At 44.3% G+C, this 27,075-nt stretch overlaps 1 protein-coding gene across 1 annotated transcript in view; it reads left to right on the plus strand.

The window, feature by feature from the left end:
- The first annotated feature begins 740 nt into the window (after positions 1 to 740).
- GFOD1 (Gfo/Idh/MocA-like oxidoreductase domain containing 1) overlaps positions 741 to 27,075 on the plus strand; it is a 70,699-nt gene continuing 44,364 nt past the window's right edge. The window contains exon 1 of the mRNA XM_064424333.1: positions 741 to 1,342. Within this exon, the coding sequence (XP_064280403.1) occupies positions 1,090 to 1,342 (253 nt within the window). The 5' untranslated portion in view covers positions 741 to 1,089. The remainder of the gene's footprint in view (positions 1,343 to 27,075) is intronic.

Below are 27,075 nucleotides of genomic sequence, written 5' to 3' on the forward strand. Positions count from 1 at the left end.
ATGCTGTGCACTGAGCAACAGCAGCTAAAGCTCCCTAAGCCGCCTTAACAAATTCGTGGGTTTGGAACTGTGTAAGCAGACCCATGGAGAAGGGGATTGTCATATTGATGCTTTGCTAGGAAAAAAAAAGGGAGAACCTATGTCCCAGTAAAGCTGAAGAGTCTTGCTATTTCTAAGGGAAGTGAATGACCAACAATCCAGTGTGGCATAGGTGGTGGAGATATTGGCTGGGCATCCCGGGCGAGTGGATGTGGTGGGAAGCACAGGTGGTGGAGCAGGAATCTGACCCAGTGCACGGCACTTTTTGGGGTTCAGGGCAGCTCCCCTCGTGCTCTGGGATATCTCTGTTCTGGAGGACCGTCCAGGAGGAGACGCACGCAGGGCGATGGGCACGACCAGCTCACGCCAGTCCGTCGCTGTTGCTCTCCCAGCTCTCCTGTGCCTTCACTGGGGCGCGACTCCGGCGACTCCCTATCACCACGACCCCTCAGAGGCTCTCCCGTGGGAGAAGAGGGGGGGAAGGAGGGAATTCTCCGGAGATGCCGCGATACCGACCCGCCCGGCGGACGGCAAACCCCGGCGGTGCCCCGGAGCGCACCTGTGGGCGATGCCTGCACCGCGTCCCCGCATCCCGGGCGGCTCCCACCGCTCCCAGGGCGCGCCCGCGGCGCCGGTGCCGGCGGCGGGGCGGTGCCGGGGCGGGCGGCCGCCAATGGAGCGGCGGGGGCGGTGCGGGCGGTGCAGGAACACCCGGGAGGTGACAGCGACGCGCCGCCCTCCCGGCGGCGAGCGGCGCCGGCGAACATGGCAGAGGAGCGGCGCTGAGCCCGCGCCGCCGCCCGGGGAAGGGCGGTCGCCCCTGCGCGCCCCGCGTCCGCCGAAGGGAGCGCGGCGCCGGCGCCTCCGCGGGGCTCTGTGTGATGGTGGGGGCATGGCGGGGCCGCCGGCGCTGCTGAGGCGGGGGGCGGCTGGTCCCGGCCCCGGCGGCGGCGGCAGCAGTAGCAGCGTGGAGCGGGGGCTGCCTCCCTCTCCCCGCTGAGAGAAGGAGGGAGCGCCTCGCCTCGCCGTGCCGCCCGGCTCGCCGCCGCCATGCTGCCCGGGGTGGGGGTGTTCGGCACCGGGCTGACGGCGCGGGTGATCGTGCCGCTGCTGAAGGCGGAGGGCTTCGCCGTGAAGGCGCTGTGGGGCCGCACGCCCGAGGAGGCGGAGGAGCTGGCCAAGGAGATGAGCGTCCCCTTCTACACCAGCCGCATCGACGAGGTGCTGCTGCACCAGGACGTGGACCTGGTCTGCGTCAACCTGCCGCCGCCGCTCACCCGGCAGGTCGCCGTCAAGACCCTGGGTGAGTGCGGGCGGCCGGGGGGCGACCCCGCCTGGGGCTCGGCATTCGCGCTCGCCTCGGGCCGAATGGAATTGCACCTCCGCCCTCAGCGCGGAGTTTTGCCTTGGCTTTACTCTTCAGCCCTCTTCCCCGTGTCTCCGGAGAGGGGCTGGCCGAGCCGCGGGTGCAGGCCGAGGGCCGGCGGGGCGCGGGGGATGGCGCTGCGGCAGCTCGGTGTGACATCCCGGATCCCCGGTCCCTCGACACCGGGGACCCGCCCCTCCGCGATGCTCGGGCAAGCCTATGCAGAGCCGGGCCTGACACCCGAGGGTGCGGGAGGAGGGAGCAGGTGTCACCCGTGTCGTGGTAAAGAGGAGAAAGTCGCGGTGGAAGGGAGGAAATAACCATCCCGCCCGGCGGCTCCCATCCGCGCCTGGCAGGGGAGCGGGGATCCGGGCATCGCGCCCGCGCTGCTCGGGGGGCGCGGGTGTCCCCGGACCCCAGCTGCCAACCAGAGAGGGAGGCAGGAAGCGGTGACAGCGGAGGAAACGCTTAGCGAAGCTCACGTACAAAGGGAAGGAGGGACTGAAAAAGTAGGCATGCACTGTGGTGAGCTGCTCTGGTTTCAGGCGTGCAAAAGCGGGCCGCATCTCGCTTTCTCCTGTGTGAGCGCAAGTCTGGGCTTTACTCTTCCAGCTTCGGGATCTCTGGTCCTCGGACACTGGCTTTCCGATGGATTTAAGTGGAAGCACCCCGTGCAGTAAAGGAATCTTAATTTGTCACCTCATATATAGGTGACAAAAGGTGAAAATGAGAGGAAAAAGCTGTGAGGTGGTGTCGCAGAGAGCGTGGAGGTTTATGAGCCCGGGTGATTGCTATCGCTCTCAGCCTCATAAATGTGTGTGGTGTGTCGTAGTGTTAAATTGCTACTAGCATACTCATTAGAATTAGTCACCATTCAAATGCTGCTAATATCGCAGCCAGCTAGTGTTTTCAACATTTGAAATTATGCAATTAAGGAAATTAAGTCAGTCCTAAAGAAAAAATTCTGCCTCAAGTGCAGTGTAGGTATTTGTCTGGAATCTTTGCTCAGTGTTACTTTCTGTACTCAGAAATGCTTGTTCTTTGAGTCAGAACATTTGCTTTTCTTTTATAATACACTTGACTTTTTCCTGAAGATGCTGCGCTTGCACCAGAAGCCTGACTTGCTTGCCAGAATGGCATGTGAATGAATTTGTAATATAGAAGTCCATCTTCCACAAAACACGTATAAAGGACAGTATAAGGTAACAAGGTTTCACATTTGACACGCATTAATTTGGCAACAATTGTGTCAGTCTTCCTGTGACATACTCTTCCTGCAGGTGTTGCTCATGGAAGTGTCCAGGCTTGCCTTGTGCTCTTAGAGTCCCATGAGATCTCAGGGAGACACAAGGCATCTGTTAGAACAACAGCGTTTCTGAAATAATGAAGAAACACAATTGGTGTGCTTTCTCTCAGAGGGCCAGACACATATCTAGCATAATAAAGTAATAATGTTTTGTCCTTCTCTGAATATTTGCAGATTAAATAAGAAAAAAAGAAGTCTGGTCTCAAACATGAGTTGAATTTATGAATGGTTCTATGAATTGATGTAGCTGAGATGTTAATGGTAACTTGCTGATGCAATCTACTAGCAACAGACTAGACCAGGAAAAAAGGTGTTTTCTCCCTGTTTATTAGAACATCACCATTCTTGGTTCCCTTTCACCTCTAGTTAAAGGGTTTCCTCCCTTTCCCCAGCAGGTGTTATTTGTATGTTGTAGGGGTAATAAAGTGTGTGTAAAAATGCATGGAATGGTCATTAAACAGGAACTAAACAGGTTACAAGATGATAATGTGCAACATCTGATAATTTTTAAAATAGTGTTTTACTTAAAATATTGTTACAGAAATATATCTTGGACTACAAATAACTTCTCTCACAGTTATGTCAGAGGTAAATTTTCTTAGTTTTTTTTTTTTTAATACAGACATTGAGTCTATAACAATGAAAGTTCTTGCAAGGCGTGAACAGGGAGCTAGAGCAGCAGTTCCCAAACGGCTGAGAGGAATATCTCTCTGCTGGCAGCTCTGTCTCCTGGTCCTGCTTGCCCTTCATGGCTTGGGAACTGCTGTGCCCTGGAGTGATTATTTTGCTTTGGTCAATGGATTTTCTGGTTTGTGGGAGAGACTGTAATTAAGTGGGAGGTTCAGAAGTCTCTGGTAAAGAGGGGCAATGTTGTATAGACTGAGGAAAGCAAACGGTGGAGAAACATTCCTTACTCTTGAAATTTCACACAAAACTATTGTGTAGCAGCTAGTGATAGGACATAGATGGGGATACCAGAGGCTTTACAGATGGAGATTTCAGGAGGTCTAAACATGATATCCTGCATTGCAGTAGAAGACATTGAGAAATCATGAGTTGTTAGTAATGTGAATATGTGGCTTCTCTATTACAGAATGAGTGTCTGGCCTGAGAAGAGACAGGGACCAACTTTTCTTTGGTACCCACGTTTTATTTTAAATGGTATTGTTTCCCAAAGCTGCATTCTCATTTGGTGAAGTTTCATTTTTAAAAAGCGAAAGCCCAAGGAAGCAGTTGGCGGTGTTTCCATCACCCATCTGGAGCTGAGTTTGCCCTGTGAATTTGTAGCACATTAAGTCCTGTTTGGCCTATTCCTGATGCAGGCTCCAGAGGTGAAGGTGGGGTGAAACAGGTGTCCCCACAGCTGTGTTTAACTCTGGCCACTCGGCAGGAAGGATTCAGTTGTTTTGTTTTCACTCATGCACCTGACATGTAGATAAGTTGCTGCTTGAAATGTGTTTTTGGCACAGTGGCCCATCAACTTCTGTTCAAACAGAAATGTATGAATACATGTCCCAGGTGAGGAAGTCCCCAAATGGTGGCTTTCTGGCAGCTGTTGAGGGGAGAAAATGGGAGAAATAAAGCTTCAAACTTGCCCTGTTAGCTTTTCCTCTAAAACTCTGCTGCCCATCACTGTTAGAAACAGCTTCCTGAGCTGCACCTGACTCTGTGGTAGTTTTTTTAGGAGTAGGATCAATGCTGGAACCAATTGAGAAGTCAAGAGAGAATTGGAAACCAGGCTGATCTGAGCAGTGACCAAAAGCACAAATAAAACCCATGGTGTTTTATGTGAAATATGCTGATGGCCTCTGTCACTTCTGGATAAAAGGAATCAAATTCCTTGTTTGCTTCTACTAAATGGGTCTGATTGACCCTTTCCCTTTCTTGCCCCTGGTCTGTCCTGCTCACTTAGAAGCTCTTTTTATTATTGCTTTATATTTGCTCCCTGGAGCATAATACAAAGCTGATGTCCTGACTGACTTGCTGCTTGGTGGTCAAGAAAGATCAATGGGTGAATATTAAGGTAAGCATTGAGAATAAAGCCGCTGTTGAATAGGGAGGGGTGGTTTCCCTACTCATTGAACTGAAACATTCAGTGTGTTTGCTAGAAGTTGTCCTCTTTTCCCCTCCCTGCCTGGTTCAGTAGTACAGTCGTATCCCAAGCCTGATCAGGCAGGGGAGATGTGTTTGCATAGAAGAATGAAATACGTCACCTATTGAGTGCCTGTTTGTGCCCAGCATCAGAAGAGCTGCTAGTATGGACAGTATGATTCGAGCCTCCACCTTGTTCAAAACTGTCAGCACATGACTCTTCCAAGTGTAATCCCTCCTCAGTCAATTAGATATGACATTCTTCAGATCCTGACTGAAACACTTGCCTTGTGAGACTGAGTAGCTGCCACATCAGGTGAAGCGATTTACTGCCTGTGGTTCTGAGAAGACCTTGGTGACATTTCATCTTGAAGGCACAGATGTTTCTATGTGCCTAGTCCTGTTGGTGTTTGCCTCAAGTCAGCTTGGATAGAGAGAACTTATTCCTGAGCTCCCCATGCACTGTTTCTGGGGAGCAAATGTTTTGCTTTTGAGAAGACTCAAGTACCAGATGTTTAGCATATCTCTGGAGATGTTATCCTCGATTCTATTTACAGTTGTTTTGCTTACTCTTTCATCCCAAGTTAAGGACAGGAACACTGAGCCATGTGCTGGGTTTTTACTGCATGTGTTCGCAGCCATGTCCATTTGTTTTTAAAATGTTTATTTTGTAGTAGCACATGGTAGGAGTCCATTCTGCCTGGGGACTACACAGAGTATGATTTTCCCAGCCCTCCAGAAGCTGCTCCTCTTGAGGAGCACTTAAGGTTTTTTGCTGATTGGTAGTTCTTCTATACTTGATCGTGGTCGTGAGGGAGCATCTTTATTTAGAGAGGAACATAAATAGTACTGCTCAGATCCTTACCTTCCCACCCCTTCACAGGAAGCACTGGCACCACACAGGCGTGCAGTATAGGCCTGCTGTCCAAAATGTGTTTGTGAGAACTCCTTGTTAAAGCGCTGACAATATTATTGCTGCACCTATCTCTGGGGTGGGAGGAACACCAAGCTGCAGTGAAATAATTTACAGGTCTGATGCAATCTCTAATTAATTTCTACATTCCTCTGCACCCATGCAAATCAGGCAGAAGTCAGGGTTGTAGCAGTGCATAAAACTCAGTCCAGCATTTATAAAGCATTAGGATTCTTGGGGAAGAGATGCCCTATTAAGGGAAAACATTATCATGACTATTTATTATTAATAGCAATGTAATTTCTATCTTGTAATATTGAGTTTAAATTTGACCTAAGAGCAGTGACTTTCAGCAGAACAGCTCTTTTCAGCTCCTGTGCTTGGAAGGCAGATGACTTTGCGGCGTATTAAATGTGAGTTATGGTCATCTTAGTGCGAAACAAGTCAGATGAAGAGCTGTCTATCTTTAATCAGCAGAGCTAGCAAAGACTGTGATGCCTTTATTTCACATTTATTGTAAAGGCAGTCCAAAGAGCCTGCTGGCAGTCCGCTGGATGTCATCTTTCCACTCAAGTGATGAAGGTATACCACAGAAAATGGCATCTAACTCTTCCATTGACCTTTTTCTCTCAGTACAGCAGACCTTTAATGCCAGTATTTTCCTGTAAAATTCCTTCAGAGATATTTGGCCTCTGAGACAGTTGAGATAAAAAGACCAGTGCTCAGGTTTAAAAACAAAACTAATAAAAATAATAATAAAAAACTGGAACCCCTCCCCACCTCTTGTTTACTTCATGACCTTCAAATCAAAGGCATGTTTTCAGTTTTTCCCAATTGCTCTCTTCTGTGGGAAAGTAGCCACCAGTTCTATTGTTACACTGCTAGGTGGGTTGGGAGCCCAGAGTGGACCAGACTTGGAATACTGGGACACTGAGTTTGTGCTGTGATGACACACCCAATTTTGCCTAGCCTAAAAAAAGCCAGTTGTGATGGAAGAGGTTGTTTTAAACAGTGCTAGATATGAAGATCCTACTGCAATCCTGTGTCCCGTCAGGTCAGTGTGTGTTGCTGCATTTTTTCCCCATTTAAACAAAAGTGCTTGGCCTTGGGGATCCCAGGATGCTGTCTCCAGACCAGTGTGGGCAGCTGAAGTGGGTTGGGCTGAATCTCCTCAGGATGCCTGCAGGTGTGGCCTTGGCCCATTCAGCTGGAGGAGGGCAGTGTGGAAAGCAGCATCTCTCGAGTTTGGTAGGTTACTGTCTGCTGTCGGATTTCACTGTGCACCGTGGGTGACTTGGTTGAAACAAATGGCAGCCCAAGCCCTCAGCAGCCCCACTTCTTCCTGTGATTTAAATGCAAAATGTGCCAGAGCACAGACATCCTTCTTCCATCTGCTTGACTGCTGGGGGGCTTGGACCTTTGACATGGTGAAGTGAAGAAAATGAGAGCAGTGCTGACCTCTGCCAGTGTTTGATTTGATCTGTCATGCTTTGTTAGGCAGAGCCCATAGTCAGGGGTGATACTTGGAAGAGAAATCTTCCTTTTAATATATGTGTCAGGGCTGCTGCTGTCTGTTTTTCTTTTTTTGGTTAATCTTTATGTAGGCCAAGTCCTTATGACCTTTATCATTTCAGTGTGCTTTGAACACTATTGTTGTGCTATTCTGCTCTTACACTGTGTTAGCAGTGGTGGTAAATGCAATTTTTTTCTTTACTGTCTCTGGTGCTGGAAAAACTCACTCATCTGTCCAAAGACTGGTGCACACCAACACACCAGGGCTGTGTCCAGCACAGATCCTCCCTGGCACATTGTCAGTGCTAACAGCGACAAACCAGCATTAGCAGTGCAATAATATCTTGATTTGGTGTTACAAACAGGTAAGAGGTAAGTAGCTCTCTGGGATGTGGCTTCTGGCATGGCTGAAGAAGACTTGACTAGTGTGAGTTAAGTAAAAAAGGGCTGGAAGTTGCAAAATATCTCCCATGAATGAAGTGGGTGTTGGTGCTGAAGCTATAGACTGCATGTATAGCCTTGTGGCTGTGCTAGTGAGGATCTCTTTCTGTTTTTCACTTGATGGCACAATTTGTACAGTGGATATCACATAGACAATAGGTTGTGCAGCTGGGGTGGGTTTTTTTTGGCTTTTTGTTTTGTTTTGTTTTTTGTTTTTTTTTGGTTAAAGTAGCACATCTATGCTGTTGCACAAACAGAAAATGTGCTACATAGCTTGAGTCTATGAGAAGATGAGAGAAGGTATTGATAAAAGGTGTGTTTATACTGCTAGAGCTGTGCCCAGGTGAAGTATTGTAATAATTTAACTTGTAGAGTAAATTATTGCACTCTGCTAACATGAGAAACAGCAGAAGACGGATTTTATTTTTATTGTTGTTGTTGTTGTTATTCTTTCTTGCATTGCTTTGTGCCTTCATTCTTGACAGACAGTGTGATGCCTACTGTGGTACTGGGCTGTCTGATCCCTCTGTGACTTTGTCTTGTTGCTTGATTTTAGGGACTTGAGTTGCTGAGTGTTGAGTAATGCAGGTGGGTAAAAAGGACTTGCAAGCTGCTTCTGTTCCAGATTAATATTAAATAATAAAGAAAAAATGGGTAGATAAAGGCAGAGAAGGGAAAATATGTTGAACAAATAAAAATGACTAGATTTTCAAGCTTCCCATACTTGCCTCTTTTCTCTCTTTTGTTTATTTGTTTTGTTGTTTTTTTTTTCTTAAAGCCATCTCATGCCTGAGCTTGACAGTATGTGACCTAGGTTTGCTGTATGCTCCAGACAAGGATAGTTGAGCACAACCCCTGATCGAGGCAGGGTAAAAGCTCTGCAAGATACTAAACACGTTGTTCTATCTGCTTTTGTTTGAAAACTAGGTAAATTGTGTTGGAGCATATGGCAGCTTACTGTCCTTTTCTTCGTACGTGCAGTAGATTTTGCCCATTGTGCTGTAGTGATGGCAGAGCACCGACAGTGAAAAAGGAGTTAAATTTCCAGGATGGCCAAGATGGGTGTTTTTCACAGGCCACTGCAGTGCAACAACCCTCTCCACTGTTAATATCTGTTTGCCACAGTGCTCTTTCTGGTGGCTATGAATTGTTCTTGTTGCTTCAAACCGCTGAAGCAGAAGTGTTTACCCTACTGCTTTTTGTTTATTTTCCATGTAACAAACTCTGAGCTCCTAAGAGTGAGCTGTCAAAGTCAGTGACTTTTTGCAAATTCAGCATGCGTGCAGGTAACAAAACCACACTCCTTAAAAAAAATTATTTCAGGTCTTAAGTCTTGATTTAAACAAATTTATTTAAATGGCTATATAATTAAAAAGAGACAATCCCTTGTGTAGGTTTCCTGAATTGATTTAGGGGCCTGGTCTGCATGCAGATTTTTGTACCAGTATAATTTTGACTGCAAGGGGTATGATTACATTAATGCAGTAATTGCTGTGTGGTCATTAGAAGTCCAGCTGGTGTGACTTGGTATGAGCAGTGTTCTGCCAGCACAGTGGCACCTGTCTGTGGTACAGGTTATTCCTGCTCCTGTGCAGGTGTAAGTGGTCAGCTGCACACATCTTTTGAGTGTTCAGCTGGCACGGTGTTTCTGTGTTGCAGGTATAGTCCTGCTCTAGGTGTGTGGGTATGGCTGTGCTCTGCATAAAGGTGGGTCATACACTCATTGAAGTGGTTTATGGTTGTGGACGCTGTGAGGAGTTTGGGTCAGCTTTTGGGGCACTGTGAGTTTGGAGACCTTTGAACAAAAGTCTCCAAAAGGTCTCCAAACTTCTTGTTCAGGAGGTGGCTGTTCTGAAAATCTGGTGAAGAGCAGGGGAGGATGAACCCTGCTGCCCTGCTCAGCTGGCCGTGACCACCCGTGTGAGACAAGGCTCACCCACCTGGCGAGTGTGAGTGTAATTGTCCTTGGGTGCTGTGGGTGCCTGGCATAGCTGCACTTCCAGATGGTGGAACTGGCATCCAGGATATCATAAACACCAGATCTTACTAATACACAGGTTTGCCTTGCAGAGTAACAGGAGTTATAGGGAATTGTGGAGGATGAGAGTTTATCAAACCCTTTCTCTTTACGCTTTTTTTTTCTTTATGCTTTGTTTTAGCATAGCCAGGGCTGATGATGGCTTTTATCAGGCCTAACTTTTGAGTATGAGCATGGTGAAGAGCACAGAAAATGTGAACATGGTGTGAGGAACTTGCTTGGTAGTAATGTAAGAGTAAACATAGTGATTTAACACTGGGAGTAAAATTGCTTCTGTCATTTGCTGCTGTGCTAGGGTTTATCTCAGGGTGAAAACTGGTGCCTTCAATTCCATCACAGCAGCAGTCACAGCTTTAGTGAAGCAGATGGAAGTGAAAAAAAGGCAGCACCTTTGTTTTGCATTCTGATGTTTCCATGGCTTTTATCAGCAATAAAGACCCTTGTTTTGGCACTTCCTTGCAGTGAATGTTTGGCTGTCTTCAGCTATTCCAACTGGCAATTTTTTGCCAGGAAATGCCCAGAAGGGAGGGCATGGTTGAATTAAACACTGTTTCTAGGGTACTGGGCTTCACATGGCTAATGAGAAGCTTTAATATAGAGAGCTTTTCAAAATCCAAATGGAGTCAAGCAAGGAAAGAGAACTATAAAATAGTAATTACTCTTGCTGTGTGCTGGAGTGATGTTGCTTAAAAATGTGGAACCAAGGGCTGGGCTCAGTACTCCAAATTCTTTCTCTTGGTGTCTGTACATATAGTTTCATATATGTATAAAAATCTAAAAAAACCCATTAAAGTGAAAAATATATAAATTAAAAATTCCTGGAAGTCCCTCCCCTTCCTTCACTTCCTCAGCCCATAAAAGACAATGCAACTGTTAGTGTTTCATGTGGGGATAGGAAAGGGGAGAGAAAATAGCTGGGAGAATATCTGAAACAATTGCAGCTGAGTTTGTGTGCGTCAAAATAAATTCCAGAAATGTGTGCCTGAAAGTTGTAAGTAAAAGCTTTGATTCTGATCGTGCTTGCTCCACTGTTAATGCAATTAAAGCTCTACTGGATCAAAGGAAATAGTTGAAATATATGATGACATTATTGAGAACACATTGTGGCCCAAAAGAAAAACCAAGTGTGCCTCAGGGAGAGGGGCCTGGCCTTGCAGATCTGTGTCCTCTCAGCAAAGACATTCTGTCAATTTAGGAAATGATTGGTGGGAGTCTTGGGACTGTTCTGCAAACCTTTCATTACAAGTAGTCTTCTTGAAGACAAAAATCACTGATTCCTTATAGACAATATTTGTAAGGCACAGTAATTATGTAGGTAGGAATTTGCTTGCAAACTGCTTTTGTACCAGTTCATCAAAAAGTCTGAAGATACAGCTACGTGTCTGCAGTTCTACAGCTCTGTATAGCTGTGTTTCTATAGCATATTATGGCAGCATGTCTGCAGGAATGAAAAGTAAGATGGGAAATATTTGGAGGAGAGATGCGTAGATACCTTAGCCATAGCCTACAAAAACCTATCACTAAATGAGTGTGACAGAGCTTGCAGAACTCTTTTGTGGCTTGCTGCTTGCCTTGAAGGAACTTGACAGTTTAGTGCTGGGAAAGATGCTTTGTGGTTAAACAGTATGAAATGCTTTGATAAAGACTTTCTTCTCAGGCAGAGTGCTAAGCAGCACTCCCTGAGACTAGTTTGTGGATACAGTGTTACCCGAATGCATGAGAAGGTGTCCTGAATTTTAAATTCATATTGCTTAAGAATTCTGTTTAAAAACGTGTGTCATGAGATGCTTGTTTTGCAGGGGTGACATCTTTGCTAAACTAGCCAGAGTATGTGTGGACGTGGCCTGTGACTGTTGGTGTAGCTTGAGAGAACCATGGACCTGAAATGTAATTCTGAATATAATTTTTAGTCTGCCACATAGCCATTAGGAAAAAATACTTTGATGCATTGCATGCCTGAAATGAGGAAATTGTGTTCACAAGCCATCTTGCTTCTGTCTCATGAATGCTGTTCTGTTTGCTTGTGAGATTTGATGCAGTCTAGCAGACTTATTTATGCCTTTGATTATAGTGCTGTCTCTCAGCTTGTCATATAAATTTAATTGTGATGGTGCTGTGGTTGTCGTAGTTTGAAATTACAGATTTGTTCACATAGACGAAGGTGATCCTTCACAAGGCCTGATGATGTGCGCAGATGTTTTGGCAGCTGCTGAGACCACACCTGCTTCCATCTGTGTGCAGAGGGATCTGACCCCTTACATCAGGTGGGAATAAAATTGTTCCACTATAGCCTTGCTGTGTGTTTGGTGAGACTCCTGTTTGCTCTGAGCAAGAGTGGTCTGATGAGAATTAAGCCTCAGAATTGCTGTCCTGAGCTTCCATTCTCTGTAACACGGGTTGTGTGTTTTAATTAGATTGCATTTACCTGCCTTCCTGAAGGTGGTTTCATCTTCCAGGGTGCCAAAACTACAGACCAGGGATGAGGTGGCATAGGGAAATGAAGAGACTGGCTGAAGTTTGTGTGGAAGCTGGTGGCAGGGGCAGAAGGTGAGGCCTCTGAGGTCTGCTCTTCTCTCTCCCTGTGGGACCTGCTGCAGCTGAGTGCTGCTGAGTGGATGATCATCACAGGAAGCAGATCTGAGCTGCTGGAGGAGGACCAGTCACTGTCACTCTGGTTGAGCCTTTTCCCTGGATGGTTGTGCAGGGATTTTAAAATCAGGGTGGGGAGACAGGGCTGGGGAGGGTGCAGAATAACCTGGTTCACAGTGGAGAATAACCTCTACTGCTACTCTTGTTGGTGTCCCTTTCTAATGCATACAGGGCAGCTCGTCAAGGAATTGCAAGGACTATTTGAGGTACTGAATATTTTGTGGGCTATTAATGTCAGTAATCAGCTTTCCGGTGTTGGAGCTTTATCTAACAGATGCTACCAAAAAAAACCATCTTAATAAGACAGCTTACTATGAGCAGTGATGGCTCAGCAGCTGGGAGACTTGTGTATTTATTTTTAATGAAGTATGGAGTTTCTCTTTAGTATTTGTTATGGCTCTCTGCACACTGGGAAACCCCTTTCTTTAGCAAATGGGCAGGGCCTTCTTGGGCTGACTGGAACAACTGCTATTTTGGAAGACAGAAAGAAGCATATACATCTGTAATGTTGGTTGCAAATACAACCTCGAGCATCAGCTCAACCTGATATGAGCAAGTTCAGATTTGCAGCTGCTGTTAGGAGTGCTTGAATGAAATATCAAAAAATAACTGTAATTTCATATCTGGGCATTTTTTCAGCCTGTAGAGTGCTTGGCCTCTTGCATTGTGCAGAATCATTTGATAGTGCTGGGTGAAAGTGAGTAGGGTGCTGGTAGTTGCTGGAGCTGCATGTACTATTCCCTGGGCTTACAGGGAATTTGCACTAGATGGAATTGCACAGTACAGAATCATGAATGATGTCTTTCTAGTAGATATGAGTGTTTGTGCTTTTCAATAAGATGGTAAATAAATATAGGCATTAGAAAACATTTCCTTTCCTTGATGCCTAACAGAAAACTGTGGGATGATGCTCTAGCTGCTAAATCAGGTTTTGGCAAATAATTTAAGGCTTTCTTGAAGAGTCTTAAATGTAATGCAACAAGTGAATTATTAATTTGCCTTGTGTGTTCTTTAGGTTAATGACAAAGCACTGGTTTTTGAGGCTTTTGCTTCCTTTGGGGAGGAATTACTTTTACATTTCTTTATTGAAAAGTCTGCATCAAAGAATTAACAGCAGAGAAGTACAGGAAACTGGTCTTTTACTCCTAGAGAATATTAGTTTTACTTGCACTGCAGCTCTGGACCAGGATGAGGGACACATCTAGGTTTTTATAACTGTCCTTCTGGTCTTAGTACATTAGCCTGCATTCCACGTGCACTATGTGGTGCTTGCAGCTAGGAAGTCTGTAGGAAACAAGCAGATCATATGGACTATACTCTCATGATTGTAATGAGATGTATTCTTCATCTCTGTATGAAAAATCTCTAGAACAAACTTCAGATGGGATTGTGCTGTAACAATAGGCTCGTGAAATTGCTGCAACTGTTGCTGCAGGATAAAATTCTTACAGTCTCATTCTTACATTCCTGCCATCAAAAAAAAAATTAATTTGTAAATTAGTATTGTTCATGGAATATATATCTGTAGTAATAAGATCACCTTGGCAGTCTGTCTATTTCTCATAATCTGTTCTTTTATTCCCAGGCTGCTCTGGCATCATAAAGCCTGTCAGAGGCTGAAACTAGTTTTAGGGAAATCAGTGTGGGTGATTGTGCTGCTTCAATTTTCTTGTAGCAAACAGTGGGGGTAGTTTCTTCATTGGGGAAAAAAAATTAAAATATGGTCAGAGAGGAAGAGAAGTCAGAAAATGAGTCTTGGACTGGGACAAACTCTATAACTCTGGTAGGAGAATTGTGTAGCATGAGCCTCTGTTGTGATTTAATGCATCCGTACTGTCCCAATCTCTAAACCAGTCATTTGCAAGATTGTGAGGGATTAATTGATGGGTACAATAGGTAGGACATTAATTAAAATGCCGTGCATGATGTGGGGAACATCAAGCCGTGTGTGCTTTAAATAGGGAAATTGGCGAATATATAATCCTCAGTGCTTGGAATTGTCAATTTTGATCTTGTTTCTACTTCTTTTGGATGCTCAAGTAACTGTTAAATTGCTTCACAGGGCACAAGATAGTGAAAATTCAGATATTTATGGTCAAATGTTCATTTTTGTAGGATTAAAGTGATTTCAACTAGCCTGTTGATTTTCAGACATGAAAACCAGGAAAAAAAAGCCTGTGTGGAGCAATCTGAGATTACCCTCTACATTTCCTAAAATTTCATCTCTTTTTTCATGTTGATAGCCCCCTGTGCTCATGTAACTCAGTTTCTTTTCCACAAAAATATGGATGCAGTCATTCTTTATTCCTCCTTGGGATTAGAGGTGGAGGAGGTGAAGAACACTGAACAGTTGGGGATGGGATTCCTTTGTGTCTCTGGTTCTCAGTTTTGCAGATCCTATAGCCTGTAACACATCTGTGGCATTCCTTTTTTCCTGTTCTTATTACATGTCCCATGAGAAGTTTTACAATGCTGGGAAAACTCTCACCTCTGTTGGTAGCTGCAGGTGTTGGAGCCCATTCATCTGAAGCACATCAACAGCAGTGAGTGATCACAGGCAGGATAAGCTTGCAGAGCTCTTATTCCAGACTGCCTCAGTACAGCAGTGGGTGTTTTGGGTTAAAGTGGGAGAAGGGGGTTATTCATCTGGGTTGGACCCCTGGGCAGCTCATCCCTCTCTCTATTTGTGTAAAGCAGGGGAATAGATGCAATTGTCCCCTAGGCAGTGGGTTTGTTAGGCATCAGTGCAGAGGTGTCTTTCACTTCATGGGAGGCTAACTGTGAAAATTGAAGCAGAATTGCGTTCATGGTTAAATGCTAAAAGATTCACAGCCCTGAAGATCTCGCTGTCTCTGAAGTCTTTGGCCATTCAAAATCCTCCAGACTTTGCTCCTGAGAGCTTGATCAGGAGTGCATCAGGCGTGACCCTAATGGTACTTCCACATGCCTGAAGCCCAAAGACTCAAAAGCCTTCTGATCTGCTATTGGCAAAAAGTCATCTGTTTGAAGTCTCTTTCTGTTTAGCAGTTGTTGTTTTGTCCAAAATTCCAAAGAAACTGGTCTTCTACTGAAAACAGCATTAAAAGAGATGGAAAGCCAAACCCAGTTGCTTGCATTGTTTCAGGATTTCCGTGGGATTGAAAGAAGTGGCCAGACCAAGTTGTTTTTCTTTACAAACAAATACTTTTTTTTTCCCTACTGCAAAGCTTGTTTTATGGCTGATGCCTTTTTGCCATGTTTTATCTCAGAGGAGTAAAAAGCTGTAAATACTGGGAGTGGGATAAAGAGAATGGAATTTGTGATGGAAATGTGCAGTGAGCCATAGTTGGGCCACACTGCCACTGCTATCTGCACAGCAGCAACTCCTAGTCAGATCAGAGAATATTGTATTTCTTTCTGCGTGGCTGACTTTCTTACATTTGGTAGCCTGTGTTTGGCTTGTTACCTTTGTTTGGAAACAGTGCCAAAAAAAGAAGAGACTTATGAGGGGTGGGGAGTAGCATGGGCTGTTGAGGTTAAAGTCCTGTATTAGGAAGAGAAATCACCTAAGTCTTCCTTCTGCCCTCTTTGCAGGAGACAGACACTTGCTGCAGGTTCCCTGAATGTCACAGCAATGTGAAAAGCCATGCCCAGCCTTGTGGGAAGTGGTGAAAAGGCTTAGCAGTGTTCTTTGGCATTTCTTGCATTTGAAAACGCACTGCTTGAAAACTTCAGATAACATTTGCCTGGAAGAGGAGGATGTGTTTCAGTCAAATGATAAGAGGGGAGGGGCTGCTCTCAGGGCAGAGTGTGAGACACCTCCCTTGTTAGAAACAGGAAAAATAGATGAAAACACAAACTGGAAAGGCACCCTGTCATGCTGACAAATTTGGCCTGAGGGAGCCAGCTGAATAAAAGCTGGCAGGGAGGGGATGGGAGAGTGTTGGAGCAGGAGGGAACAAGTGTCAGTGCAGCAGGCTGTGCTTCTGGGATGAGGCTTGCAAAAAATGGAAGGGGAAAGCGGCTGTAGCTCTTGTTACTTTGAAATTCCCTTGTCTGCCCTCCTTCTTGTTCCCTGTCTCCCTCCCTCCCACTACAGGCTGTGGGCTGCTTGCCTGGAAAGGGCTGTGCACCAGTTGCCCCTAGGATGTGCCGCAGGGCCTCACGTGGTGGTGGTGGTGGTCCCCTGACAGTGAGATGCAGCTGGGAGCAGAGGGCTGGAGCAGGACCTGAAGTGAGCTTTGCATTACTCTGGGAAAGGGTAAACTGAAAGGGAGGAAGACATCATTGACTTCAATGAGAACTGTCACACATCTCCAATATGAAGTTGCAGTGAATTAATGAACCTTCCCTGGAAGTGAAAATGCTAGCCATATGCTTTGGTGGTGAAAAAGGTTAAACCTTTACTTTCTTTGCTTCAAGTTCTCTTGAACTTTCCAGAGAAAGACTCTGTAAAGGCTCTCTCCCTGTGGAGATGAACTTCAAAGATCAAGACTGCTGAGTAGAGGAATAAAGCAACCTGTCTGGCACTGAAAACTCCCCACTGAGGTACCAGGAACTATTCTGGTCAGGCAGAAAACGCTTTGGGCACCAAGTGCAGCAGGTTACTGATAACATCACTGTGATGGTGAAGGATGGAAAGCTAGCCTTCATTTAGAAGATCAGGAAGGCAAAGAGGAGTCAGACACAATTAGAAATTCTTGTTTATTAAACAGAGGTGATGAATAGGTATTTCAGCATCAATAAGCCATGAGACATTCGATAAGAGCTTGTTGAGTAATTCCAGAAGTTTTTGCCAAACACGGTAAGGTCTGTTTGAGGTGACCTGGCATGTTTCTGTGTGTGCCACAGCTTCCCATACTTTCAGGTATATGAGCTGCCCTCCCAAGATGATTGCTGGAATGTGCTGTGGGCAGATGGCCAGTGTCACCTAGCCTGAACTCAACCTGTGTGTAGAAAATGGGTTAAAAATCTGTAAAAATTTCAACTTTGATTTTTTTTTTTTCAGATCAATGCTTTTCTTCATGTTCTGGAAAGGGAGTAGCAGTGGTCCAAGCTCCATCAGAGCTTGCTCTTGGTTGCTACTTTTAGCTCTGTGTCACAACCTTGCCATCTGCCTTGTTTTGTTGAAGCCACCCAGCTCCTCACAGTGAGGGCCTGTAAAGATTTGTGTGTTAGCCTGGCCTGTGCTGTGATGCTGCTGGTTTGGCAGTGGTTCCCATGCAGTGTATTTCAGGTGTTCAGCAAGCTTTACAGTTAGGTGGACTCAAACTTACTTGCTGTTGTTTGAATAAAGTTAAATGCCCCAATGATGCTGTTAGCCCTGCAGCCTTCTTTGCTGAGACACTTTCCTAGTGCATGCAGTACTTGAGTATTCTCCAGGCAGCTCCAACTAGTGGCTTGTAGGCAAGAAATTGCTTGTGGATGTCTTCAGACTGATCCGTGGTTCAGTCATGCCCAGTGTAGAGGGAGAGCAAACAAAGTGCTGTCCCTTTCTCACTAGGCTCACAGCCTCTAGTGGCACATATTTAAACACTGGGCTTGGAAGGGGGAGCTCAGGGAGCTGTTACTGTGACTTTCTTGACTTGGCCCCGTGAACAACTCAGCCTTTTCCTAACATGGGTATGTCTACAGTATGCATGACTTTGTATAGTTGAGCTATGTTTTTCTCCTCCTGGCTCCTCTTTATGCAAGTTTTTCTCATGTGAAATATTTTGGATTAGATGAGGTTTACAAGGAGGAGTTGACATTATATTTCAAGGTTTGCTTCTGCTATTGCACTGGCATACTGACATCATATCCCCTGGGGTCAAACCTCTGGGATGAGAGCCAGTATTTAAAAAGATTTTTTTGCAGGGTGGAGGAATAGCTTGTAGTTTCACCCCCTATGAGTTCGACCTCTCCCTCTTATGCTGCTTGTTCATTATTTCAGATTCCACCTCTACAACAAGTAAGAAAATACTCTGTTAGCCCTTTCTGTGATAATTTGTGCTTAACCATCTGCTTAGGAGGCACTGATGATACTGCATGCAGCTTGATCTCCTCCTGACTAGTTTCTGAATTGCTGGTACATCTCTGTATGCTGTTAAGCCATCTTTGAAGCTTGCTGTGTCACAGCAGCGTACATGAGGGGTAAATCGACTGAAGTCAGCCAAGTGGTACCAGCGTGAAACTGGAGTGACCAGAAAATCATGTCTCCTTTCTTGTGGATTATGTATAGCAGAGAGGGGTGAAAGCTTCAAGTGAGCAGAGAAAATTTTGAAAGCAGCTTTTTGATTTCCCTACCAAAGAGTCTGGCCAAGTATGCTGAAAGTAATTCCGGAGACCACAGGCTGATTTGAAGTGGATCCCTGGAGCTGCATAAACAGACAGTGCATTATTCATGAGGTAACTGAGCCTCTGCCCTGCTCCAGCAGCCTGGGACAAGCAGAAATGTGCTTGCTTCCTTCACCTGGTTGACTGGCCCTCTGGGAAGGCTCTTTGCAGAGCAGAGTGGAGAGCAGAGAAGGCTGCTGATACAATTAGGCTGATTTGCACTGTGACTTAGGAGCAGTTATGGGAAGCCCAGATGAATTCACTTCCTACTTGTTAATGTTGTGTTTGTCAGACAGCAGTCAGTGGGGACCAGAAGTCTGGGGTGCACAAAAATGGTGCAGGAGGGAAAGACTGCCTAGGTACCAGTGTACTAGTGTACCCACGGGCTCAAGCACATCCCATCCTTGTTCCTCTTGCACTCATTTGCAGAAAACAAAGAAAAAAACCAGTCATGTTCATTAGAAGCTGTTGAATGTGACCTTCTTCAGTGTATTTTGGAATCATAATCTTGTAGCAAGCATACCTCACGCAGCAGGAATTCAGCAAATCCAATAACAGGCTTATGATGCTGGATCTGGCATGAGAGGTTTTGGCTCAGCTGACCATAAACTGACTGGAGAGCAGAAGGGGCTGCCCTTGTTTGTACCCATAGCTATGATGTTCATGTGGGATGTGTTGGTGGGAGAACTGGGTGGTGTAGTGGTTTCTCCATGAAGCATCTTGTCACAGGGAAGCTAAGTAGACATAGAAACATGGACTTGGAGCAGTTGAAGTAGCAACAGAAAAAGGAACCTGGTTGGTGGCTATTGCCCTTTTCCTTCATGCTGTTTGTCAGTCTTGCAAGTTTCACATCTGACTACTACCTTAGTAGCTTCTCTCCTCTCTAATTTTATTCTAGGAACAATGCTAAAATGATGTTTTGCTCCTCTCCCATGCTCCACTGCTTACTTTGCCATCTAAGTGCTGATCTCCAACAGTTGTAACATTAATGTGCCATGAGCGAAACCTACTAAAATACCATGATCTGACAGGGAGCAGATGAATGTTGTCATTTGAATGTATTCTGCCAAGTTTTACTTAGTGTTATGAGTGTAGCGGTGGATATTTTAGTTGGTACAGATGTGCAATAATGTTTTTAGTCCCAGGACTGCACTCTCTTGTAATAGTCACAGGTCATTGGAAAAAAAGAAAGGTGTTCAGAGAGAGGGATAACATAATCATGCCATTCCATAATCATACTGGAAGAACAGGTCATATTTTTGGAATAAGCTGCTGTGGATTCACCATGAAAACAACCACTTAGGTTTGGGTTTGTCTCTGACAGACTAGCTCTCTTACTGTGTCATATGCTCATAGCCATTTGAGAGAGACTAAACTGTTGAGGTCACCTTACCAATCTCCTGGCCAGAGAAGATTTTTTTGTGATATGTCTAATTTTAATTATTTTCCTTTATGGGGATTTCATAACAATGATGTCTCTGCTGAAGGAGGTACTTTTTAGTCAGGCTATACTGTCCTTTATTAATTGAATTACATTATTTCCATGTAACTCCAGTTTTTAATACATTAATGAGTTCAATCCTTGTTGTTCCATTTTTTGAATTCACATATACCTGTACTTCTGCATTGATGTCATATTGTCTGTTGGTGTGATTGAGGAAATCACCTCAGTTTACTAATGCCTCACATAATCTATTGAACTGTGTTCAGATGCCATTAAAATGGGCTGGGGGTTAGACCACTGTGACAGAAAAGGTTGGAGCTAAATAATCCTCCAGATCGGTTTCCAACTGCAACCATATCCCAGTGGTGTAGTAAAAAGCAAAAATAATGCTGTGGTCACAGTCCATCTTCTGGTGTGTGGTCAGATGACCCACGAGAGCATCTAAACTATTTAAGGCCTGCAGAATCAATGCTGAATGTGAAAGCAGTCACTGTTGTAGAGCTGTGTGGATCAGAGAAGCATGCACAAGAAAATGGTGTTTTCCCAGACCTTTTGCACTGGCTGTTACCAGGGGGTTGTGTTTTCCCTCCGTACCCCTCCGAGTGGTCTGCAGGATGTGCTTGGTGTGCTTTCTGCTCTGCTCTCTGTGGAGGCAGGCTGCACGAGGGTGTTGGGTCTGATGTGCCTGTCCATCTCGGCTGTGTCAGGTAGGTGGGTGCACTGACTGAGATTTTTCTTTTCAGGCTCCTCAGTGAGCAGCTCAGTCTATTCATTGCAAGCCTGCCAGCAGCTCTTGCCATTCAAGTGGGTGATGTTCTAGCAGCATCTCAGAGCTGGCAGAAAAGAGTGATGATCAGATGCAGCCAGTTAAAAAAACTAAGCATATGCTTTACAGGAACATTTGTTCTGTATGCCTGAGCTGGAGATGGAATTTCACAGCGTCAAGGCAGAACAGTCTCACAGGGGAAATAGTGGCCTTTTGGGAAGCTTACTTAAATATTACATGGACTGAGATGACATGTCAGCTCTGTATTAAGAAGGTCAAGGATTTTGCTGCATCAGGAAACCCAGAGGTGGACACAGCCTGCTGAGCACAGAGGTCTTGTTAGTGAATGTGCTGTGGTGTAACAGAAGCATAGCTAGAGAGGATGGGATTATGTTAAACATTAGAATGTTTAGGGTAGTGTTAGACCCTGGGGATTTGTAGGTTAACTCCCCAGATTGCATCAACATATTATAAAATATATGTAAAGTTGTAGCTGTGGTGATACCTCATGATGGAGAGGTTTCCTGAAACGAGTTCCCCCTTGCATGCTGAGTTTTGAGGGACAGTTTCTTCTGTCTCTTTCAGGTGCTATGGAAGACCAGTCTCATAACATAATGAAGTTAGGTTACCCACCCCGACTCAATGGCCTCAGTCATCTGCTCAGAAGGATGGCTGAGAGCTGCATGAGGATGGAAGCTGAAACCCCCATTCTCTTGGGCATTTGGCCTGTTCTGGGTTGGATGCACTGGTGTGAACGCTGTGGGAGAAATCGTGGTTGCTCTTCTGTTCAGGAGCATGTGCAAGTCTCTGGAGATGTCAGTCTCATGCTTCCACCAGCTTTAAGTTCACAGAATGATAAAATGCGATTGCTGTATTTAGAGACCCAGCTGTAATACATGAAGAATGTGTGGCACATTAAACCTGTCTGGTTCATATAGAAACTCATGTATAATTCACAGTTTTTGTAAATATATCAGTTTAATGCTTCTCTGCACCTGTCAGCAAAGCTCTGTCTCCCATGGGTTAGTCAGACCTGACAGCTTCTGAAACTGGACCCTGAATTGTGTGACAAATGGTGCTGGACTCTGAATGTTGCTGAATAACAACTAATTCCAAATTCAGAAAAAAAGGTCTTACAGTCAAACCCATTTATTGAAGTTCCTCATTGTCTCCTTAGGGCAATTTTAAGACTTCATCCTTCTTATGATGGAGGAACCCTTTACTCTCTTAGTAGAGCAAGATTGTACCAGCAGTAACCAAGCATTGATTATTCTTCCCTAGACACATTCCACCAGCATCAAGAAATGTAACATAATGCAGCTGTTGGTCATCTTAGAGTTCTTTCAGGTACTTATTTGTAGTTTAATTCATACAATATTTTCTTGTAGACTGTAACTCCTGAATAAGAGTCACTTGCTAACCTGTGACAGAAATAGCCACAGGCTCTTGGTGACTGGTGTGATGTGTGCCTACTTCTTATCAACTGGATTGCCTCTATTCCATGGATAAATTGAGTTGTGCTTTTGTAAAGCCTGTGAGAATGCATGATTTTGTGTGTTTGGTGCTTGCAAGCCCTCCTTGTAAGTAACAAGACTGGTCTCTTAGGTAGTCCATATTAAGGAACAGCTTGGTTTAGTCACTACTCCTTGGAAAAAATTCCAAAACACACTGTATGCACTATGAAAATAATGTTAAATAACAACGTGTTTTATTGTGGTTCAGTCAGAGATGCTGAGCATTTTAAGAGCTGTTGCATGGTAAATTGTTAAAACACATTGCTCTGCAGGATGCTAATGTAGCCTGGACTGAAGCCAAAGTCTGTACAAGTCTAAATGAGTTAGTTGTCCAGGGACTGGGTCCTTTGGATGAGATTTTCAGAGGCAGTCAGCAGTGCTTAACTCCATGACCCTGACTTCAGTGGGAGTGGAGAGCCCAGTGCTGACTTTTCCTGCTGTTAAATCCTACTGGATTTAACATCATCTTTGAGTGACTCAAAGGCACTGAAGGGAGGAAAAATAATCTGCATTTTCAAGTCAGATATGGTATAAATTCTCTCAAGAACTGGGTTTACAAGTGACTGTAGCAGTTAAAAAGCTCACTTTACCACATGGTCAATATAAATTATTTTCCTACACACAGAGGAGTCAAACCTGGGGCAGTGAAAGGTGTGAGTCTGCATTGCTAAACAGCCTTTTGGTGGGAACTGGGACCCCTCTTAGGGAAATTTGATGTGTATCCATGTGAAGAGAGCTAGAGCAAGAGGCTTTAACATCTGGAAGCCCTCCCAGGGCACATCTTAAACTTTACTTGTTTTCTTGAGTTCTGGTTTCTTATCCAGTTTCATGCTGTCACTTATCACATTTAACAAGCTAGTGGAAGTTGTGTGGCTACCTTCCTACTCTGTTGGAGGGTGTCATGGTAATTCTTTATTCTCTTTTGAATTACTGTAATTCCTCTCTTTGGGAAACAAAACAAAACCTATCTGTAATAAAAACAAGAGCAAGTCTTCCTGCAAATACAACAGCACAAAAGCTGGCTGCTCTTTCCCACTGAGGCTATCTGACCCAAGCAGCCTTTCCCCTATCACCTTCAAAGCCCCTCATTTAAGGGAAGGGAGTGATTACTGAATCATTAAGGATAATGGCTATTTACTTTTAGAAACAATGGGCTTGATGAACCACAAAAAGTAGCCTGATTTTTAGAAGTGCATTTGTCTTGGAGAAAACTAGCTGAGTTTTGGGGTGGAAATATGTACATTTTAATGAGGTGGTAAAAAGTGACCTTTTGTTCTGAGGTAAATAACCTTTCTTTTTTTTTTTTTTTTTTTTTAATCTTGAGGACTGACATCCTCAAGCACGGACCCAAGCTTGGAAATGTCACCTGAAAAACAATACTAACATTTAAAGTAAAGAGCACAGAATTTAAAACTTTATAATGAGTAGAAGCTGCCAGAGTTACCTGACACCTTGCTAGGAGTTCCTGTTTTTTACCTTGTATGTTTTTACCTCTGTATGTTAACATACCAATTTGCTCTGTCTGCAGTAGGATTTTGCCATGTAATCATCAACATGTGGAAAACTGTTCCTATTTGGTAGAATCACAGAATGGTATGGGTTGGAATGGACCTTTAGATCTCAGCTAACCCTCCTGCCATGGCAGGGACACATTCCACTATGTCAGTTTGCTCAAAACACCTACCTGGCCTCAAACACTTCCCCCATTTAGGCGTTTAGTCACGTGTGCTTAGGTTACAGTGTAATTAAAATCTGCTGAGGCAAGGGTAATAGAGAGGGTATTACTGTGCTAATTAGCATATTATTGTAAAATAAGGAATACTGCTGGATTTGCTTTGTGAGCTAGGTGGAACTACCAGCTGGAGGTGGTGGTGATGGGGTAGCAGAATTATTTTCCTTCTAGTTTTTCTCATAATCTTTCCAGTTCCCATGATGCTGGAGCTTGAAAGATGTGCATGTTACCTACAGCCTGGGCTGAAACAGTGACTCCTGCTCTGTTGTAAGTCATTTTGGCATTTATATGGATTCATTTCTCAGGGTGTGTAGTCTTAGATTCACTCCTGATTTGAAGAGTGGGAATAAATGCCTCTGCAGACACAGCTGAAGAGCATTTGGCCTTTCAGAAGAGATCCTGACAGGGTGCTTGACAGTGGTACAGATGTGCATGGTGGAGAGTTTAAATGCAGGATGCTGCTGCTGTTCATTATGATTGCTGTGAAATTAATCACTAACAGCTGCATGTTAACCTAATGAAGGAATACTAATAATAGACTGCACAATGGCAAGGAGATAAGTAACACAGGATTATCAAAACTGGGAGAAAAAACCCAACATGAGCTTATGTAGATGGTTCTTCATAGACAAGTGACTTGTGAAAATCCTAGGTGAAAGTGCTCTAAAGGTGGAGGTAATCAGAATAACCCAGGTCATATGTACATTTGATAAATGGTGTTGGCTGTACCTTTCACTTTGGCAATTGAGATTTGCAGGTTTAAGCCCTTTGCATTTTATGAAACCCTAAGTAGGCATCTTTTGATGCCCATGCACGCTTTCTTCCTGTGGAGAGCTCCAGCAGCATTTCTTGTCAGGGACAGACAGATGTGCTATCATTGCCTTCTGCTGAGCCTCTACTGGGGGTACACAAACCCTAGCAAATGATAAATTGTGAAATTTGGGATCAGTGTTTGAAGACAATGTCTCCACCAGTCCCAATATTGAACTCTGAAGGACAGCTTATGATTGGATTTTTTATTATTAGACTCTTGTTTATTCAAAGTTTTTGCATAAAATACCCAGTGATTTCACTGGTAGAATATGAGGATATGAATCTTATTTATGCTACTGCATTTCCTCCTATGGTAAAAATGCTTTAAAATGCTCCTGTAATAACATATAAATATTTTAAAGTGGTTTTAAACTTAAGGGAGTGTAGTGGAGTGACCTCTGTGCTCTTAAGAATCAGACTCTATTATGCCGAAGGGGATTGTTCTATTGGCATCTGATAATATGCTCCAATTTATAGGGAATCTGTTTTTCAGTGAGCTTTGCAAACTTAACTCTGTCAGCTGGCTGAACTTTTGGTATAGGGACAAGGTCATCATTCAGTGCTTGTAGCCTGACAAGTAAAGCTTCACCACTTCTGCTGCTGTCTTTGCCCTCCAGGAGACACATGAAAGAATTTGGCACAGCCTCTTTTTAATTTTTTTTCAGTTCAGTTTTAGATAATTTCAGCATTTATTGCCCTTTCTGCTATTGCTTAGATCAAGTAGCATTATGTGATCCATCTTGTCTTCATACAGTGGATGAACTTTTGTCACATGTGTGGTGTCTCCCACATTCTAATGACCTTCAGCAACTAAATGCTTATTATTTCCTGGTTAAACACAAGAATTAGATGCTTAATAACATGTATATTGGCAGTTTCATTTCACACATTGGTTCTTAAGGGCTTCATGCTAAATCAAAGGAGTGATTCTAAAGTATATAATGGCTAATTTGTCTCACAAAAAAAGCATTTTTATAACAATGTAGTAACTTTGTGATCTTTCTTTAGAAAATACAAATAGGTTTGTGTATGTAAAAAGGAGGAGCACCCTTTAAGAATTGCTTGCAGCTTTTGGTTAAATTTTAAGCTGTTTTACTGCAAATGCTTTGTTTTATAGGCAGTGTGCAGTCATGGCGCTTAAAGGTGATTTAAGGTATATAGAAAGGCACAATATCTTTTATCTGATGGACTGATGAAGTTTGGGAAAAACTCCAAGCTTTCAAGCACACAAACATTTGCATTGTGGGTTGAGATTTTTGTTGTTGTTTTTGTGTTTTGTGGGGTTTTTGAGTGTTACGGGAGTCTTAGTGAGTGAGACAGACATGCTAAACTTCTGCAGACTTTCTGTTCTTTAGTTTAATTTTGCGTTCTGGCAGTGAACCGTGCTAAAACTCTTTCCACTTCACTGGTGCATGCCGGAAATTGTAACTAAGAGCTTATGTAGTTTTGAGCAGACACTGCAGTAAAATTCCCTTCTGACCCTTTTTGCCTTTCAGGCTTTTGCCAATCCTGCCAAGTCACCTAAAATGCTGGATTAAAAATATCTCGCAGAGTCAGAGCTGGTTAATCTGTGCTTGGTTTGTATGTCTGGACAAGCAAAATGTTCTCATTGGTGATTTGGATATGCTTTTTGCCATTGCCTCATTTTAGGCCCTTCTTGTACCATAGATTTGACCACTTATGGTTGTGGTTCCATCCCTTCAACACACACAGAAGACAAGATTTTTTTTCAGGCAGGAGACACAGCTTTCCATCTCAAGCATTCGAGACCACAGCAGCTGAGGGCTCAGGCTTTCAAGTAAGGAAGGTGGAAGCACAGCAAGAACAAGAACAAAACCAGGGTGAGAGTTGTATTTTCCTGCCCTGGCAACTCAAAACTGGCCCCCAATACAAAGATGAGTTTGATGCCCTGCATGCCCTAACTGAGCCAGGCTGATGATTAGCAGCAGGGAAGCTGCAGTAGCACAGACATCAGCACACCCTGTACAAAGCCACCAGGCATCCTCTGGTCTGTGAAAGTCCATGCTGCTGTGGTTTCACTGCTTTTGCTGCTAGAGAAAAACTCACTCAAGTGTGTCAGCACGTGCAGCAGTCATACTGTGCTGGCAGTGTAGACATGAGCTAGGAGAGCAGGGTCTGATGCTGTCTGCAGTGCTG

Source organism: Passer domesticus, chromosome 1 (assembly GCF_036417665.1).
Source record: "Passer domesticus isolate bPasDom1 chromosome 1, bPasDom1.hap1, whole genome shotgun sequence".
Classification (NCBI taxonomy): domain Eukaryota; kingdom Metazoa; phylum Chordata; class Aves; order Passeriformes; family Passeridae; genus Passer; species Passer domesticus.